Source organism: Dasypus novemcinctus, chromosome 3 (assembly GCF_030445035.2).
Source record: "Dasypus novemcinctus isolate mDasNov1 chromosome 3, mDasNov1.1.hap2, whole genome shotgun sequence".
In the NCBI taxonomy this organism is placed as follows: domain Eukaryota; kingdom Metazoa; phylum Chordata; class Mammalia; order Cingulata; family Dasypodidae; genus Dasypus; species Dasypus novemcinctus.
The window spans coordinates 137,735,029-137,754,843 of NC_080675.1; the positions used below are offsets into that span (position 1 = coordinate 137,735,029).

The window sequence follows — 19,815 nt, forward strand, 5'->3', positions numbered from 1 at the left end:
AAATTTCGTTGAGATTCAGGGCCCAGCTGGCACATGGACAACCCAAAGATTTAGGTCTCTTGGATGTACACCTACTGACTCTAGTACTAATTATAGATTTAAATAGAAGGTACATGTAGGGAAATCACAACTGAATCCAACCACAACTGAAACCACAACTGCGCATAAATTCCAAAGTAGGCTCCACTGGCAAGACATCAAACTCCTGAGCTATCTGCCCTGACTATAGTGTCTGGATGTCTCCAGAGCCCTACTATTTGGGGTAATATCTACTTTGGCAGTCAATGGCAGTCAATGAGATCCTGCTGAGATGTACATCAGCATACCCTCTGGAATGACCTCCCAACTCACTTTGAAGTCTCTTAGCCATATAAACTCATTTGTATTTACCTTTTCCCCCTTTTGCTCAAGGTCTTTTCTAGTTGTATTTCTAGTTGGTGCTTGGTAGTAATCCTTCAGTGCCAGGGACGCTCATCCCTAGGAGTCATGTCCCATGCTGGGGGGAAGGTAATGTTAAGGCTCTTCTTTGATACTTAGTCCAAGCCTTATTCTAGACCTTTAGAATAGCCCATGTTTAAATGATTAGATTTTCTCAGCTCTTTTTCTCTGATTCTTTACCTGGATATTGCAGTACAGTTTTTGAGATTATACTCTTTATATAGTTGTTTCACCTCCAGGAGAAGTATTCCTTTACTCTGTTCCTCCTCCAGGAATCATGATCTGTTCTGGTTTTTTTTGTCTCTGTAGTTTTTTACACTCCTTTTGTTGTCTCTAGCTGCTTTTACCTGGAAGGCTAATTCTTGGAGGAGGGTTATCCCAGAGAGGACTTTTCCAAGTTAGTATTTCACAGCCAAAACAGGGCCAGAAACCTGTAAATGTGGTGAAGCCGGTTCTGGAGTGACCTGTGGAGGGGATTAGGAAGGGTGCCAAAATCCTCTTTGACTGTTCCCCAGCTGTGCTTTCCTGGCCTGTCCAGCAAATGTAACACTTCAGCTAACTGTCCCCTGCAGCCCTGAGGAAGCTGTGTCTTTCAATCACCACTGCCTTTGCCCCTGTGGGGTGGGGATGAGACATTGGCTGCTGCTGCCTTTGTCCAGGATGGGTTGAAACAATAGCTCAGAGCCATGACCCAGTGATCTGAATTCAATAATCAAAAGCCATGATCAATGATCAGCCCTGCCCATCACTGTTCTTGGGGAAGATTTTTATGTCCTTTCTGTCACCAGTGGACCCCAGGGCAGCCTGCCATGAGAGTGGGGGATGGGCACTAGCAGCTGCCTCCATGTGGAGAGAACAATTCACAGCTCTTTACTACAGTTCATCAACCTTTTCTCTTCCCTGGTTGCTGTCCAGTATCCTTCTTGTCTCTGGAGCTCCAGAAGAGGGCAAAAGGGGAGTTCTGAAGTCATGGGGTTGGAAGGGTGGTTGGAAAAAGCCAAGCGAAAATGGCTTGATTTCTTCTCTAGATTTGCTAGTGGAGAGAATATGTTGGTTTGAGGAAACTTTATAATCTGAGTGAAAAATGATGAGGCTTACTCGGTGTTTGAGATTCCAAATGACCCTGCCAAAGTGTGGCTTCCTTTTCCTTGATACCAGCCTGATGTGTAATTAAGTGTAATAAGCCACCCTTGTAATTTCCCAGACTTACCTTTTTGAACTTCCATAATTTCCCATCCTTAATCACCTGCTTTCTCTCAAGTACCAACATTTATGATTTAAAATATAATGTTTAATATTTTTGTGTTTGCTGAATAGGTATGTATTCACAGTTTTAAAAATATTTTTATGCTGTGTGGCTTAAAAATATATATGTGGTATTTCAGCCATATTATGGTTTATATGCAGTTTTATAGAATAGTAATACTGTTTCTGTGAAGTGTATTCATCCCAAGGATTAACTTCTGGAACTCGGCAGTCTATAAATTTAGACTGCCTTTTATAACAACATATTTCCCCTTAAGGTAACTAAAGTAAATGATTTTAAGATTATTGGTAGTATTCTTTTATTCATACTATGACCTCTTCTATTGTTAATTGTAATGGAGAGTTAGTTTAATGGTGCTAATGTTTTAAATTCTATTTTATAATTGTATTTAGTACATTAAAGGTTCTTAATTTGGATGAGGTCTGTGTAAGCAGAGTGGCTATTCTTCAAAGCAGTTAAAAAAAAAGCTTCAGAATTCTCCATTACACCCCATTCTCTATAGCTTCCTAACCTTCAAGTGTATTCTGGTGTGAATGTATAGCCAAGATCAACTGTCATTTCACACATTTAGTCTTCACTTACTCTTTTTAAAAAGTTTTATTGATATACAATTTACATGTAATACAATCCACCCCTTTAAAGAGTACCATTTATCTGATTTTTAATGTAATTACAGACATGTGATTACACTCTCACCTCACCCCACCCCAGTCCTAAGCAACCATAACCTACTTTGTCTTTTGTCTCCATAGATTTCCTTATTCTGAACTTTCATGTGAGTGCAATTGTATAATATGTGGGTTTCTGTGGCTGTCTTTTTTTATTTAGCATAATGTTTTTGAGTCCATCAAAGTTTTAGCATGTATCAGTGCTTCATTCCTTTTTATGGAATTCCTCTGTATGCATGTACCATGTTTGTTTATCCATTTTGTTGGATTGTTTCCATCTTTTGGACTATTAAGAATAATGCTGCTATAAACATTAATGTAAAAGTTTTTGTGTGGATATATGTTTTCATTTCATTTGGGTATATACCTACGATTAGAATTGCTGGATCAAATGGTAAATATATGTTTAATTGTTTGAAGAACTGCAGGCTGTTTTCCATAGCAGCTGTACCATTTTACATTCTACTTCCTCACCAATAATTGTTATTTTATAACATTTTTATTTGAAGTCTTAACTTCCTTATTGTAAGTGTTCATGGCAGAAGGTATGGATTTCTTGACTTAGAAGTCTTCTTTTGAATTTTATTAAAAGGCAGAATCATTTGTTTCTAATATTTTGGGAAGTCAATACTATATTTCCTTTTATTCTCTTTCCTTACCCCTGTTTTAAATTGTATAGGTACCCTTATAAATTTAAAGAAAAATTTTATTCACGTAATATGAAATTAACCATTTTAAAGTGAAAAATTCACTGGCATTTAGTACATTGACAGTGTTGTGCAACCACCCTCTGTCTAGTTCCAAAATATTTTTATCCTCCCAAAATAAAACACTGTGCCCATTAAACAGTTGTTCCCTATTTCCCCCTCCTCTCAGCCTAAGGACACCTCTTTTTTAAACCTGAATTTGAGAAATTTTAAAAAAATTAGAAAAACTTGGTGAGATAATTGAGGTATATTATAAAATAGATTTAGAATTCACTTTTAAATGCAATCTCATGAAGAAATGCATTCACCATACCATTAGTGGAAAAAATTGATCACAAAATTGTATGTTCTGTGTGTGTGCTTACTGCTGTAAAGGGGGTGGGGATAAAAATCTGGTAGGAAATACACCAAAGTAATAGTGATTTTGTTTAGATTATTTTTTCCTTTTTTTTTTTCTTTCAGGAGGTACTGGAGATTGAACCCAGGACCTCATATGTGGGAAGCAAGCACTAACCACTTGAGCTATATCTGCTCCCTTTTTCCTCTTACACAGTAAGGAAAAAAAAAAATCCTCTGAAATTAAAAAGAAATCACTGGATAGTTAAAAAACTTCCTACTATAACATAATTATTTACTTCAGGAAAATATTAAACTATAGCTTTTTTTCCCAGCTTGGGTACAATTTTTCTCAGTATTTACTAAGAGTAGACGAGAGTTTTGCTGAGTAACAAAATTATAATATTCATAGTTTTTCAGTCCTTCAGCTCATACCTTAAATGATGAATACTTGCTCAAGAAAATAGTGGTTCTACTTTGCCCTTTTGAAAAATATATTGGGCATTTTTTCAAACTATAAAAACATTGTACATCTATATTCAACAGGGGAAACAGATTGAGAGGTGAAGAATTTTCTTATTTGTCTGTTTTTTATTATTATTATTATGGAAATAATGAAAATGCTTTAATGGTGATTAAAGTGATGAATGCACAATTATGTGATTATACTAAATAACATTCATTGATGATACACTTTGGATGAGTTGTATGCTTTATTAGTATGTATCAATAAAATTGATTTGTTAAAAAGAAAGAAAGAAAGAACATTATATTTTTGTTGTTATAAGCCAAACACTATAAGGGTGTACAAATAAACCAGTGGTTTCCTTTCCCCACAATAGGCTTCCCCATATATCTGCCTAAAATAACCAGTGTTACCGGTTTGATAGGCATTTTTTTAAGCCTATCTGTCATGTGACTTACTTGCACTTATACAAAACTGGATCCAATTGTGTCAAAAAATCAAATGCCTTTAGGGCCACCCGGGCAGTTAATGTAAATATATATAGAATATATAGGAAAGGTGGGGAAGCGGACTTGGCCTAGTAGTTAGGGTGTCCGTCTACCACATGGGAGGTTCGCAGTTCAAACCCCAGGCCTTCTTGACCCGTGTGGAACTGGCCCACGCGCAGTGCTAATGTACAAGGAGTGCCTGTGCCACGCAGGGGTGTCCCCGCGCAGGGGCGCCCCACTCGCAAAGAGTGAGCCCTGTAAGGAGAGCTGCCCAGCGCGAAAGAAAGTTCAGTCTGCCCAGGAAAGGTGAAGGCCCTTGGCTAACCTGAAGGAAATTTTACCACTTGAAGAATTCATATTCAGAATAAAGTCCTGTGCTGGTCAGATAGGCAGAGTCCTTCAAGCAATATGACACTGTGCTCTCTTCGCATCCTGGGCCTACCACTTGGTTCCTGGCTCTGTGACCTTAGAGGAATTACTTAGTAGCTTCACTTTTCCATGTGAACAGGAGTGATGACAGTAGTACTTTTAGTTGTTGTAATGACTAAATGAAATAATATAAAATACTTGGAAAAGCACCTAGTAAAGTCCATCTTAGCTATTTTATCTGCCGCGTGGGCCAGTGGGTTTCAACCCTTGCTGATAGACATTACTAGACAATTTTTCACTTCCCCTTCCCTTTCTTCCCCTCATATATCTGGATTATTCTTCAATACCATACATTTAGACTCAGCCTATTTTTAAAAATTGAGGTGTAACATATCCACCAAAGAATGCAAATCTGAAGGAGCATTGCAGTCTCTCATGTTAGAAACCGTCTCTTATTTTTATCAATTCATTTCTTTCCGCTGATGTTTGACTATGTGTATGTCACTTGTCTAAGCACTGACATGCAGGAATGAATAAGATATGATTAGATGGATCCACTGTCCAATTGGATATCCTTTAGTGATATTACTGAGTTCAGCGTTATAAATATTTTGATATGATTTACTTTTAGGGAGCTGTATTAGGGAACAAATTCATCTTTACTTCCTCCATCTTCTAAGATGTTGAATCTATTGTGTATATTTCTTAGAGGGTTTGGACTTTATTTTTTTCTGGGCAAAGATGATTATGATATGGGAATAAGCAAAACAAAGCAATTGCTTATAGTTTATGGGTTTTTCACCCTTTCTTCCCCCTTCTGTCCTGTATGTTCTCCTCCGTAGATTTAGCTTCTAGTTTTACAGTATCTTTGGTGAGATCTCAGGAAGGGACAAAAACGCTGAAACAGTGTCTGAGAATGAGAAGGAAGAAAATTGCACAAGGTTTCAGAAAAATATTAACACCAAAGCTTCATGGGATTTCAGAAGATAATTTTGCACCAGTGATCTAGGCAAAAACTTTTCTTTCCTCTCTCTAGGAAAGTTTTGAAATTATTATTGAAAATTAAGATGCCTTCATCTGTGTAAAGAAACATACTCCAGGCATTTTTAACTTGCCTTTTTACATTTGCTTAACTAATTTACTTAACCCCCTCTCTTCCAGAAAGAATTAACCTCCCCTTTCTTCTAGAAAGGATTTAAAGTTGCGTCCTCAGGACATTTCATAGAAGTATTTTAACTGTTTAAATAGAATCCCATCTTGACATTCTACCATATGAATTCACCTCTGCATAGAGACCGTTCTCTAACAGCATTGTGCTAATACTACCGAAATGGGAGAGGGAAATTTTGTTGGAAGAGTTATGTGTAACAGATCTCGTTCCAGATTCATGCATATTCATAACATATTTGAATGCCTGGACAGTGTTAAATATATTTCATAGAACTTGATGGTTTGTATAATGAGAACTTTTAAAAAATATATGTAAATTGTGTGGGATTTTGTTTTGTCAATGGGTACCTGTTCCATTCTTCTTTTCCTTTCCTTCCTTCTCTTCCTTCTCCTCCCTTCCCTCGTTCTCCCCATCTTATCCTTTATCCCCCCCCTTCCCCTTCTTCTTCACTCTGTTTTACTAGTCCAGAAATGGTAGGGACTTGTAAGGTGATGGAACATTTCCTTTTAAAGTGAAAATGGGTTCATGTTCGTTCACGGTTTGTCTCTTCAAAAGTCTTACCCTATAAGACTTCAGAGAATCATACCTTTTAGTATTGGAAAGAACCTGAGAAGACGTCCAGGAGAGAAATATAGTCATTGCAGAAGCTCGTATTTTTTGTGCATATATGATGTAGCAGGTACTAAATGAGCATTTTATGTAAAATGACCATTTTATGTCCAGTCTTGACAATAACCTTATGAATCAGATACAGAGGGTTGAAGTAATTTTCCCAAGATTATACAACTAAGGTAGACTCAGAATTTAAACCTAGGTAATCTGAACATTCAATAGCTTTATTCTCTCTTGAAACCAACTTAGGTTTACTTTTAGCTAAAGAAATATTTAAATTGTACACATCTCTACTCCTAAAAATTGCCAGACCAGCCTAAGAAATACAAAATTTTGTTAAAATCTTTATGGTCACAAAGGAAGGGATTAAGCTGATATTCTTGAATAATTGGAAAAATGTACCTTTGCTGCATCTGTACCCTTTCCCACCCCCAATTTACAGAATTTTAATGTTTCTCTTGTCACAAGGTTTGAAGGTTAATCATTTTGGTGTTTCTTCACACTTTTTAATGAGTTTATGTATTTAGTAAGGAAGTGAGGATGTGGAGGTTGTTTTATAAAATGGCTCCTACTGTTGAGTGAACTCCCTTCTTCCATGTGATAGCACCTTATATCTGCTTCTCACCCATGAATGGATTTAGGTTGAAGAGCAAATTTAACTATGGTATATGTTAAAAGGATAGGCCTGGGAATCTAACCATTGCTTATAAACATTTTGTTGGTTTAGGTTCGTGTCTTAGTTTCCTAGCTGCAATCACAGATACGACAAAATATATTGGCTTAAACCATGGTAATTTATTGGCTTGTAGTTTTGAGGCTGGGAGAAGTCCAAAATAGAGGCGTTAGCAGGGTGATGTTTTCGCCCTAAAGACTGTGATGTTCTGAGGCTAGCTACCAGCAGTCCTTGCGTCCTGGACTTTTCTGTTACTTGGCAATGCACATGGTGGCATTTTTCCTCTCTCTTCTTGGTTCCATTGACTCCCACCTTCTACTTCTTGGTGGCTTTCTCCTTAGGACCTTCTCTAGAAGGCCTCCGGTAATTGGATTAAGACCCATCCTGATTCACATCTTCCAAAGGTCCTATTTACCATGGGTTCACACTCACGGGAATAGATTAAGATTAAGAACATGTTTTTCTGGGGTACGTAATTCAGCCTACCACAGTTGACCAGAATTTTTCGTGGATCATTAGTATATTTGTAGGCACGTATTTTTCCAGGAAAGCTAGTCCAAAGAATTTGGTTTTCAATTTGATGTAGTTAATGTTATTTAGAGAGAGAATGCTAAATAAAGCCTTTTTTTGAAACTGATTATTTTTTCTTTGTGATGATTCACAAGTTTCATTCTTTTTGTCACATATGTAATAAAATGTAATAGTTGGGACACATTTTTTTTCCTTTGGAAGGGAAAATACCTTTTCCTTTTAGGAACACTTTATTCTGCAGCTGAAAATATTCTTTATAGGATAATAACATGTAGGTTGTGCAGTCAACTGGTTAACCATACAGATATCATCCCAAGAATTTTTATTATAGTGGATTAGAGGTATGTCATACCTATTTTCATTCAGAGCTCTCTACTGAGTGAAGTGCATAGAGGAGGTGTCAAAATATTATTTTCAAAAAGTTTGAAAAGATGACTCGTACAAATATAGAATGAGCATATGTTAAATATTTATTTAACTCAGTGAGGATGGTAAAGCTGGTTCCAAGAGCACTTGAGGAACTGAGTGTATATAGACACCAAAGAAAGAATGCTGGAATAAAATTTGCTAGACTAGATGTAAAAATTGGTTAATGTCCTATAGGGCAGTAAAACCATAACCTTTCACATCTCTAGATAGAAATTATCTCTACTAAATAAAAATCTACAAGTTTATCTGTAACTTCACAGATTTTGGGTCTTAATCAATAGTAAATAGCAGGTCAAATAATGGTATTATAATTAAATATCTTTGGAAGGACCTGTTTCCTTGTATATTGAAAGGACTTACAGTTTTCCTTTCACCTTATTTCCAGTTTCATTCACTTTTTCTTAACACAGAGAAGGGTCTGTTGTGATGTGTAAGGCAAGAGAGATATAGGAGATCTCCCAGACCTTGGAAGAGCTTGACATCCTATGCTAAAAAATGGGAACTTTCTTTCTACACATTTATTGAGTACCTACTGTGCCTGAGGGTATGGTTGTGTTGTGGTGCCCCTCCCATGCCCCTAGAAGGCCACCTTCTGGTTATCAAGGGTTTATATTAGGGAGTCACCTGGGAAGCTGCTTTTCTCAAAATACAGATGTTCTTTGTCGTATTCCCATCCAAGTTACATAGCTCTGATGGGTAGAACGTATGTTTTGAAAAAGCTTTCCAGGAATTTTTATGTCCCTCCTTATTTTATTTTTTTCATTGAATGAGTGAACCAGTAAAATTCTCATCAATATTTTAGAAGTTCCCATATTCCTTGCCTGCTCTATCCCTGTAATACTTAAACTAAGATAATTAATGTTCCAGTTACACCTTCAGCACTAATTATGTGCACTTGTCATATTTAGAACTGTATTTTATGCAATTGAGACATTAATTTGGGATTGAGAAAATTAGACTTAGTCTTCCTGATTTTATCCCTAGGTTATATCTCTTACTAAATAAACTTGGAAAGTTTTAATTTATAGTGAATTTTCCTACTAACTTGTTAACTTGTTGGAGACTGGGGTAAAGGAAATAAGTAATAAAGGAGAAAAAAAGTTTATGTGTTTAACTTGTAGTTAAACTATTTGAGTCCAGTCAATTAAAATCAGCAGCCATTCTGGGCAATGCATTTAAATTCTTTTCACTATAGCTTTAATTAGGCAGCCATTTTGTATAATTGCTCTCAAAAAGCAGGGATTTGTGATTTCAGTGCATTTAAACAGTCATGATATTTATAACTTAATCACAGGACATGATAATACAGATTAGGGGAAATTGGGAATTAAAATGATACAATTGGTATATTGTGTATTTTTCTTTTTATTAGTGTGCCGGTCCAACAAAAGCCCCTGGGTCTGTTTGACTTGTTCAAGTGTCCACTGTGGAAGGTAGGTGACATACTTATATAACTCACTCTCCTACTTGTTTTTTAAGAATTTGCTTTTAAGCTTTATGTCAGTAGTATTGGATTTATTTAGTACCATTCCTTAATCATAGTGCAGAATTCTCTGTGGGGCTTCCCTTTCCCTCTGTTCTGCGACAAAGCTGGGTAAAATCTGGGGGAAAAACCCTTCATATTGATAGAAGAGTTAGTTTAATGGCCAAGATAATCTAAAAATGAAATAAGGAGACTTTGAAATCTTGAAATAAACGCTTATGATAGTTTTAAAAGATTTTTATTAGGGAAAACTTTAGGCATATACAGAAGTAGAGAAAGAGTATGATTGAAACCCCCCTTGCTGTGATCACTCAGCTTCAACAGTTACCAACACATGGCCAGTTTTATTTCACCTGTTAGCACCTTACCACTAATCCCATCTTTTTTGGCTTATTTTGAAGCAAACCCAAGTATGTCATTCTTCTGAAAACAAACATAAAAACACTAAAATATGTACAAATAAAGGAATTCCCTTGAAAATGATCTCACTATGGAGGTCATTATTAAATCCTGTCTAAGATGTACCAAATGTTTTATTGTTCCATTAAAAATATTTGCTTCCAATTGGCTTAAACCCCCGCTCTCCTCAGTTCAAGCCCCAGCAATTCCTCCCAGTTCTTGGCTCCAAAATGATGTTACTTAAATACTTTAGTAGCCTTTTTTGTCTAACAAAAACTCAGATGAATATCAGCCTTTGTATTCTTTTAGCTTGATAGCAGCACATTCATTTCTGTGGGTCCTTAAGCTGAGAAAATCCACTTTAGAAGTTAACAGCTTATTAACAGGGGGATGGGAAATCATACTAAGTCACAGGGGCTGAAATTCATAAAAATATTTATCTGGACAGTTTCTCCATTGTTATTTTTAAACCCTCATTGCATGAAGAAAGCATCTTTTTCAGTTAACTTTTTATTTTTTGTATTTTTAGTCCTGGAATTGAATATTTTTTTCCATGTACACTTAAAGAGTACTTTTGGAAAATGTTTAATTGCATATCTTAATTGTGGCTGTTGTGGTTTTGAAATCTCTAGGATTTGGGGAACCTGAAAATACTTTGTACAGATAACATTTTTTTTTTAAAGAAGAAAAGTAGAAGCACTTAAATTCTACACTTGAAGAGACAGATTCCTCTCCTAGATTTTGAGAGGTGAGAATTAAAATGCAATACAATTTATATAGTTCTGTTTTCTATTTGTCTCATAGTGCTCTACAGCCTAAATCTTGAAGGTCATTTGCCAGTGAAAAGACCTGACAGATTCTCAAAAACTGGAGAGAATTTCTAAGGTTTTGGAAAAATAAATTGAAAAATTTCAAGACTCTACAAGTGGGCTGTTTCTAATTGCAGGCAATCTTAAATTTAGAAATTCTGCATAGTTTCAGAAAAATGTGGTAAATAGATTAGACATAATGACAATAGCTTGAATTTGGGTCTCTAGTTTACAGAGTTGATTGGCTAAATTTCTTGTATCATGTAAGCTCAAGTGATTGCCAAGTATTCCAAGCATTCTGGTTTTTTCTGTAACTTGAGACCACTTTCTGCAGAAAAGTCTTAACTCAAATATTCTTTCAATAAAGAAACCTAGTTTATCAATAATATATTTGTTACATATTGTATTGGTTATCATGACACCTTACCCTTTAAGTTATTTTTTGAAATTTTGGGATTGTTGTTAGAAATCTGTGACTTCTTATAGTATATTATTTCTTCTTGTGCTGTATATCAAAATGTCTAGTTAAAATCTAAAACCAGATGTGGGAAATACTTATTTTTAAGTTAGCTAGCTTGTAGAAAACTGTTAATTTGTGACTGATATATTTGGTATTAGTCAAATCATTGCTAATCTTAATGTCAGTAGTAATCACACTTCTTACTTTATCACTGATATATACAGTAACCATTTAAACATTTAGTGCCTTTGGAAACTACATTGTTGTAGTTAAATCAATTATATACAGATGATCAGCTTTCAGAGATTAGCAAGTGATAATTGCCCTTGGTTGTTGTTATTGCTTAGTATTGTGTTTTCTTTGATTCTGAAGGTACTCCTCACCAAAAACAGTACTATTGTTTTTCATGGTACAGTACTGTAAATATGTATAAGTATACAAAATTGAGTTCATTAGAAATTAAGCCTATATAATGCCTTGGAGTTTACCTTTTTAATTGAATATTGAGTGTTTCCTGATTTATGCAGCAACATGTTAACACTTGAAATATGTGCTTAATATGGCCACTGTCTAAGCAGTTATATTGTTTGGATTCTGAATAATAATAGTTTAGCATATAAAGGATAAACTAATAAAAATTGCTATTATTTATTTATTGTGTGCCATGGATTATTTAATTTAAGTACCTAGTAACCCATGAGATACAGGTACTGGTATCTGCATTTTACAAATGAGGAAACAGAAGCATAGAAAGGTTAAATAAGTCAATCAAGCTCACATGGCCAGGATGTGACAAAGCTACTTTTGAACCCAGGCAGTCTAGTCTTTTGAGCGTTCTTTTACTCTTAACCATTATTTTATTTTAAAATTCATTTTAGTGTACTATTGTGGACAGAGGGTCCATGTACACCCAAACATTGGTTATATTTACTACGATATATATAATGGAAAAAGAACATGATTAAATTCTGAGGCAAGGTTAGTAGTGCCTTTAATGCTTCCAGCTTTCCTGGGGTATAGACACTGGGCTTGAAATAGATCCTTCCTACTTACTACAGGTATCCTACTTTCTCCAAGGTAAGTGTTGCTACTGGTATAATTGATGAAGAAAATGACATCTGAAGTCTTTGAGCTTATTACTTGGTTTCATTTAACCAGCATTTGTTTTAACTATTCAGTTTTCAGGTAGGTCTTGCCTTCTATAAATTGGCTTATTTCTAGGAACTGGTAAGCTTTTACTTTATAAGGGTCTTGACAGTAGTAGTTGCAACATTGTGCAGCATTTAGGTGAAGGTATAGATGAATTTGACTGTATACCATGTGCATATGGACTCTTATTTTGATTTCATTTTGCTTGTTGTAATACAATGATTTAATAAGTCTGAGTTAGAAAGTGTTACAAAATTTTTATGAATATAGTCAATCCTGGATTATCTTTGCCCATGTAGAAAAATAATAACTTATATTAGCTTAAAATGGTTTGTATTTTTTTTTCATTATTTCTATACAAATCTGTTTCAGTATTAGTAGAGTTGATTATTCTGACATTCAGATAAAAGAGCTGAAGCCATGCTGATGAGAAAGAAATGGAAGGTTACCTATTTCCATGTCTGACTCCCATGTTTTATCTTCAGCAGCAACCTGAGCAGAGCTTGTGGCCCTTTGGGAAGTGGTAGAGTACATGAGTTTACAAAGCTTGTCTTTGATAACAGCCTGAGTTGGGGGTTAAGGGTCCGAGGAAAAGCTTAGAAAAGAAAAGAAAAGAAAAGAAAAGAAAAGAGCTATAGCAAAAGCATTAGCAAAAGAATTTAAAAATGCTAATAACAATGGTATTAAAACTGATTTTGCAAAGATAATGCCTTTCCTTACCTGACCTTAATCTTGTATATAATTAAGAGTTGACTTTAATAGTTGATTGCAAAAAAGGAGCATATTTTAAGTATTCATCTTAGTATATCATTGGGACTATTCTTCTGTATTCTGATTTTATTAACATCTGATTTTATATCCTAATACTTAAACTTTCAAAGCAATATTTGGATTAAAATACATTTTCATTTGATTTTTGTAAGGTATGTGAATGGCCATGCAAAAAAACATTATGAAGAGGCACAGATACCCTTAATTAACCATAAGAAACCAGAAAAGCAAGATAAAGCTCAGCATACAGTGTGTATGGATTGCAGTAGCTACAGTACATACTGGTAAGTTAATATTTTTTTGGAAACGATATTCCTTATTGTATGCATACAAACTTTCTCTTGTTTTCCTCACTGCTCCCCTCCAGTTTCAAAGCCATAAGCCCACCTTTCAGTCCTTTTAGGAGTCACAGGTGACTGGAGCCATCAGGAATGCCTGTTTTTATTCAGTCAGATTTTATGGCATTGTTCCTTTTTAACTTCTAGCATCTTCTCTCCCACTTCTGCTCTTTGTCCATCTAGTATGCTTCAGATAAATGAAAAATACCTATTTCTTTGATGTTCATTATAATACCTTTTCTTTCTTATTTTTTAAATTGAAGAATAATACGATAAAACCTATGTTCCTACCTCCCAGTTAACATATTGTCGTGTAAGTTTCAAAATTTTAACTTTTATTTTAAAAATTATTTTGACAGTCTCCCATCTCTCAGCACAGTTTACTTCCATTCTTATTCTCCTATTAATCTAGAGGTAAATGTCAAGAATTGTGTGTATAGTCTTCCAATTTTTAAAAAACCATCTCATTCATTAAAAGGAGATCAGAGGCTGTTTTCTTTTTCAGAAAACAGAAATGAAAATAAAGTAGATATCTATTCTTGTGATTACTTAGAACTGGGTTATTTAGGCTACAGGTGATGTTTAAAAATCCGTGTCCATTTGGTGTGATCAAAAGCTCAATATATTTTGCATTTTTAATTTTAGCGTGAAGCACATTTCTTTCCTTGAATAGTAAATTATGATGAATAATTGTTTGTTTTAATCAATTTACACTCAATTCAAAAGAAAATTGACATTGAAGGAAAAATAAAACAAGGTATCCATTTAAAGGATCTTTTTGGGGACTTTTTTCTTGCTCTGCAGTCCTTTCAAGAACAGGGATGGTGATTTAAAGTCTAGATACCATTTTTTATTTTTTAATGAAGTGGGCTAAATCTTTTTGCATCTTTAGTTGTTAATAGTATTATAGAGAAGTACTCGTCAAAAGGAAGGGGGGAAAAGGCCAGTAGTTTCCAAATCTTTAAAAATTTTTACAGATGTAACATTATCAAATTTTGGCCATTGAATACATCATCTTAAGGTTTAGTCATTGAGATCACTATTTCAGTGCTCTTCTGTGTGGAAGAAGGTATCAAAGTCTGTAAGAGAAACCTGGTAAATGAAGATTTCTGTCAAAATGAAAATCCTCCCAAGATTTTCACATAAGAACTAGTGTTCAGTTTATTATTTCATGTTGTGAAATATTTCTTTCCTACAAAAGTCAAGCATTAGCCAGGATGTTGAAGTATTTTCATTAGTTTTTCCCCTTTCTTCAGGAAACTAATATATTAAAATGGCGTGGTTACCTAATTTACAGAACCATGTGCTTCTGTGTGCTCATAAGTATATCTGCTTTGAACAACACAGATTAAGATCATTCTTGAAGTATCTCACAATCATTGGTAGGCCATGTCAACCTGTGTGTACCAGATGTTGAGAACACTCACTCTTCTTGATTTTCAGTTAGCAGTGCATGTTTTGCTTAATGGGGAAATGTGGAAATAAATTAAATCTCTGTGCTATAAAAAGTTTGCAGTGGGTTTTCTTACTATTGGCAAGAGTATGAGGAAATTTTAAGAATTATCTTAGTGGTGTGGAATTAAAATCACAGGGTTATTTAAATATATAGATTATATACTTTAATATCTATATGTTGCATTTTAAGGTAATATTTTATTAAATAGAAATTGGAATTCAATTTCTTTTATATTGGTATATTTTCCTAAAGTACACGTTGTTTCATGGCTGAATTGGAATTAAATGGCAGCTCTTATACCTTAGGATATGTAGACAATCATGGCAGAGCCTTCTTGGCCAGTTGCCAGTCTTTTGTGTGAAGCCATACAGAGCTGCAAGTGTGCACATATCAAGAGCTTCTGAAATGCAGGAAAGGAGCTGCAGCTGGGCATATTACTTGCTCATTGTGAGTTTTAGAACAAAACACCAGGGAACCACCCTTGTAACATTATGTTGATAGCCTAAAAGGAATCTGTGATAATTGCCAACTGGAGAAGCTGTAGTTTAAACAGTTTTTCCACACCTCACTATAATTCAGAGACCTAAAAGGGATTTCCTCTTTCTGTATGGTTTGTGCATATGTATGTATATGTGTCTTATTTTCCCATGCACTTTAGTAATTTCATTTAAGTTCTAAATTTTCCTTGTACATGAACTTCCTGTGGTTAGACTGAATGATTTGCTCCAGAGACAAAATATTGGTTTATTGGGTTTAACCTATTTGATTATTAATTATTATGGTCATAGTCAAAATATTCTAACTTCAGCTAATGCAAAACCCATTTCCCAGTCTGCTCTGTGCTCTAGAGAGGTTGTAACATATTCTGGGACTTAAGAGTTTTTCTGTCTTTTATTTTCCCTGTCAAGAGTCCCTGCTCTATCCTGCCTTTGAATATCCTTCATAAAGTTATCACTGATCATAATCATGCCCAACTCCAATTGAAGCTGATGTAATTTCTCCTGAACTCATAGTTTTTGGGAAACTTGTAATTTCTTGCTGCATATCATTTATTTTTAAATGCCCTTGGAGGTTGCAGGAAACCATACCTCAAATCTTTGAATCTTCCGTAATAGTTAGTGTCTTGTGCAGAGTAGGCAGTATATGTTTGAAAGACTGAATTTTGTTAACTATCTTCTGAAAATGGGGAAGGTTACACCGAATCCATAATATTGTGTCTTCTGATCATCTTGGAAGTCTGAAAAGCCAAGGAACATTTTTCATGAAGAAGACCTAAATCATGGCATTTATTTCCCTTCCAAGAGGGACACTTGCAGAGCAACTCCCCTCAGTTCTGATATAAACAGAGCATCCAGAATAAGTACAGATAACCAAGCAGAATCAGTGATCAAGCTAGAGGTAAATGAAGGTTTCAATAAAAATGAAAATCTCTGAGATTTTCACATAAGGGCTAGTTTTTAGTTTATTGATGGTTAAGTAGTATTTCCTTCCCATCCACCTCAGCCTTCCTCCCCCAACCAATATAAATGGAATTGTGTATGGTATGCATGATTATTATTATTGTTATTTTTAAATGCTTCAGTTTTAAAAAGATTTATTTTTAGTTATTATTTCTCCACCCCTTGTTGTTTGCGCTGTCTGCTCCCTGTTCATCTTTTTAGGCGTGACTGGGAACTAAATCTTTTTAGGAGTCACTGGGACCTCCCATGTGGGAGGGAGGCACCCAATCACTTTAGCCACCTTTACTCCCTGCTTGTTGTATCTCTCATTGTGTTCTCTCGCTGTGTCTTTCATTATGTCATCTTGCTGTATCATCTTGTTGCATCAGCTCGCTGTAGCAGCCTGTCGCGTCAGTCACTATCTTCTAGGAGACACCGGGAACTGAACCCGGGACCTCCCATGTGGTAGGTGGGCACCTAGCTGCTTGAGCCACATCCGCTTCCTTGGTATGCATTATTGTGATTGAAAAGAAACAAAGATTAAATTAAAAACTTTTATTTGATTTTTTATGTAGATAGACATTTGGCATTAATAGATTTAAAGTACTGAACAAATAAATTTCTGACTTCTGACAGTCTAGACAACTTTGATCCTGTCAACAACAGCTGAATTTCTGAGAATGCAAAAGTATATAAGGAATATTAAAACTAAATCACTAGAATTTTTTTCTTTCCTGGAAGGTAATATTTTATTTTATTTTATTTTTTAAAGATTTATTTATTTATTCTCTCCCCCCTGCCCCAATTCTGCTCTCTGTGTCCATTTTGCTGTGTGTTCTTCGGTGACCGCTTCTATCCTTATCAGCGGCACTGGGAATCTGTGTTTCTTTTTGTTGTATCAGCTCTCCGTGTGTGCAGTTCCACTCTTGGGCAGGCTGAACTTTCTTTCGTGCTGGGTGGCTCTCCTTACGGGGCGCACTCCTTGCACGTGGGGCTCCCCTCTGCGGGGGACACCCCTGTGTGGCACAGCACTCCTTGTGCGCCTCAGCACTGCACATGGGCCAGCTCCACAAGGGTCAAGGAGGCCCGGGATTTGAACCGCGGACCTCCCATGTGGTAGGCGGACGCCCTATCCATTGGGCCAAGTCCGCTTCCCGTGGAAGGTAATATTTTAATGTATCCCTTCAAACAAAGAAATATTATGAAATATGAACCAATTCATTTTGTCTGGTAAAAGTACTTGCATTTTCAGATATTAAATACTTGTAATAAATAACAGTTTTAATTAAAACTAATAATAAAGTTCTTTTTGTGGGTTTAAATTGATACCAAATCATTTTCAAAGGAGTTGTTATTAAAAATAAATAAAAATCTTTTGTTGACTATCCTTATAAACTATTTGGACAAAAATTTTCAGTGCTATAAAAAAAATATCAGAGGGAAGCATATATGGCTCAACTGATAGAGCATCCGCCTACCACATGGAAGGTCCACTGTTCCAACCCAGGGCCTCCTGATCCGTGTGGTGAGCTGGCCAGTGTGCAATGCTGAGGTGCACAAGGAGTGCCGTGCTACGTAGGGGTGTCTTGCATAGGGGAACCCCACGAGCAAGGTATGCGCCCCACAAGGAAAGCCGCCCAGCGGGAAAAAAGCGCAGCCTGCCCAGGAGTGATGCATGCACACATGGAGAGCTGATGCAGCAAGATGACGCAACAAAAAGAAACACAGATTCCCAGTGCCGCTGAGAATACAAGCGGACTCAGAAGAGCACACAGTCAGTGGACACAGAGAACAGACAACGAGGGGTGGGGAGGGGGAGGGGAAAGAAATAAAAAAATAAATCTTAAAAAAAAAATCAGAGAACAGGGAGACTATTTATTTAAAAATAGTATTCTGAAGTTTAAAAAGAAACTTTCTAACAGAAGTGGTATGAAAACATAAAAGGCTCTTCCCTAAAATGCTGGTTTTTGTCTGCTTTTAACAAAAGACGTGGGCTTTCTCAGCAGGTATTCTAATTTTCTGTAATTAGTTTATTTAATGGCAATATATCAGAATTTAACAAAAGGGAATTTTAAAATAAGCTTGCTTTTTAAGAGTTCTTTTGGGTTTTAATTTTTCCTGATCAGAAATAGATGAAGTAACTACAGTATTAGCGTCTTTCTTTTCAGTATCTGCATCCATCATTCATAATAAACTGGAGGTCAAATTTGCCTCTTGGGATCAAAGTGTTATAGAAGTGAATGAAAAGGAAGTTAAAATCTAATGGAGGATCTGCCACTGACCTCTTCTTGAGTAGTTTTGCATGAAAGAACTTCTGTGTTAGCATTAAAACACAATTTATATTAAAAAAAAACACACAAATTATATAAAGATAACTTTGTAGCCAGTAGATTACAGGACTTGTGAAGGAAAGTGGATTTTTTTTTTACTGTTGCATAAAAAATCAGGTTAATTGTGTAACAGTTATTCATTTTCAGATGATTAATAGTTTGGTTTGGGAATATTTTCTTAGTTCTTCAAAAATGTGAAATGGAACCTTATTACTTGGGTAGCTTTTTTTTTTTTTTAAAGATTTATTTATTTATTTAATCCCCCCCCTCCCCTGGTTGTCTGTTCTCTGTGTCTCTTTGCTGCGTCTTGTTTCTGTGTCCGCTTCTGTTGTCGTCAGCGGCACAGGAAGTGTGGGTGGCGCCATTCCTGGGCAGGCTGCACTTTCTTTCGCGCTGGGTGGCTTTCCTTCCGGGTGCACTCCTTGCGCGTGGGGCTCCCCTACGCGGGGACACCCCTGCGTGGCAGGGCACTCCTGGCGCGCATCAGCACTGTGCATGGGCCAGCTCCACACAGGTCAAGGAGGCCCGGGGTTTGAACCGCAGACCTCCCATGTGGTAGACAGACGCCCTAACCACTGGGCCAAGTCCGTTTCCCATACTTGCGTAGCTTTAAAAGCACTGACAATATGAATGAAAAAAGCTTAGAATTTTAAAGTTCCAGAAACAGTTTTTTTTCTCTTTTGGGTATGATATACTTAATGAGGTAGAAACATTTGGGTGAGAAATTAAAAATGGATCTTTTGGTATTAAGAGACTATGACTTACTGATATTCTATTCATGACCTATTGTGATTAGTAATCGAAGAAAATGTGGCATTGGTGTGGAGAAAGTGGCCATGGTGGCTGCTGGGGGAGTGGAGGAAGAGATGAGATGTGGGGGCATTCGGGACTTGGAGTTGTCCTGGGTGGCGCTGCAGGGATAGTTACTGGACATTGTATGTCCTCCCATGGCGCACTGGGTGGACTGTGGCAGTGTGTGGTCTATGATGTGGACCATTGACCATGAGGTGCAGCAGTGCTCAGAGA

The 19,815-nt window shown here is 36.1% G+C and overlaps 1 protein-coding gene across 3 annotated transcripts in view; it reads left to right on the forward strand.

Annotated features, from left to right (window-relative positions):
• The window catches only part of USP3 (ubiquitin specific peptidase 3), a 119,559-nt gene that overhangs the window by 33,566 nt on the left and 66,178 nt on the right, over positions 1 to 19,815 (forward strand). For 2 of the 3 annotated variants that reach the window (XM_004466678.4, XM_071214232.1), the window contains exons 2-3: positions 9,528 to 9,588; positions 13,379 to 13,510. In XM_004466678.4, coding sequence (XP_004466735.1) covers positions 9,528 to 9,588; positions 13,379 to 13,510 — 193 coding nt within the window. Of the gene's footprint in view, positions 1 to 9,527; positions 9,589 to 10,674; positions 10,786 to 13,378; positions 13,511 to 19,815 lie in introns of those variants that run through there. The other variant, XM_071214233.1, reaches the window with a different exon arrangement.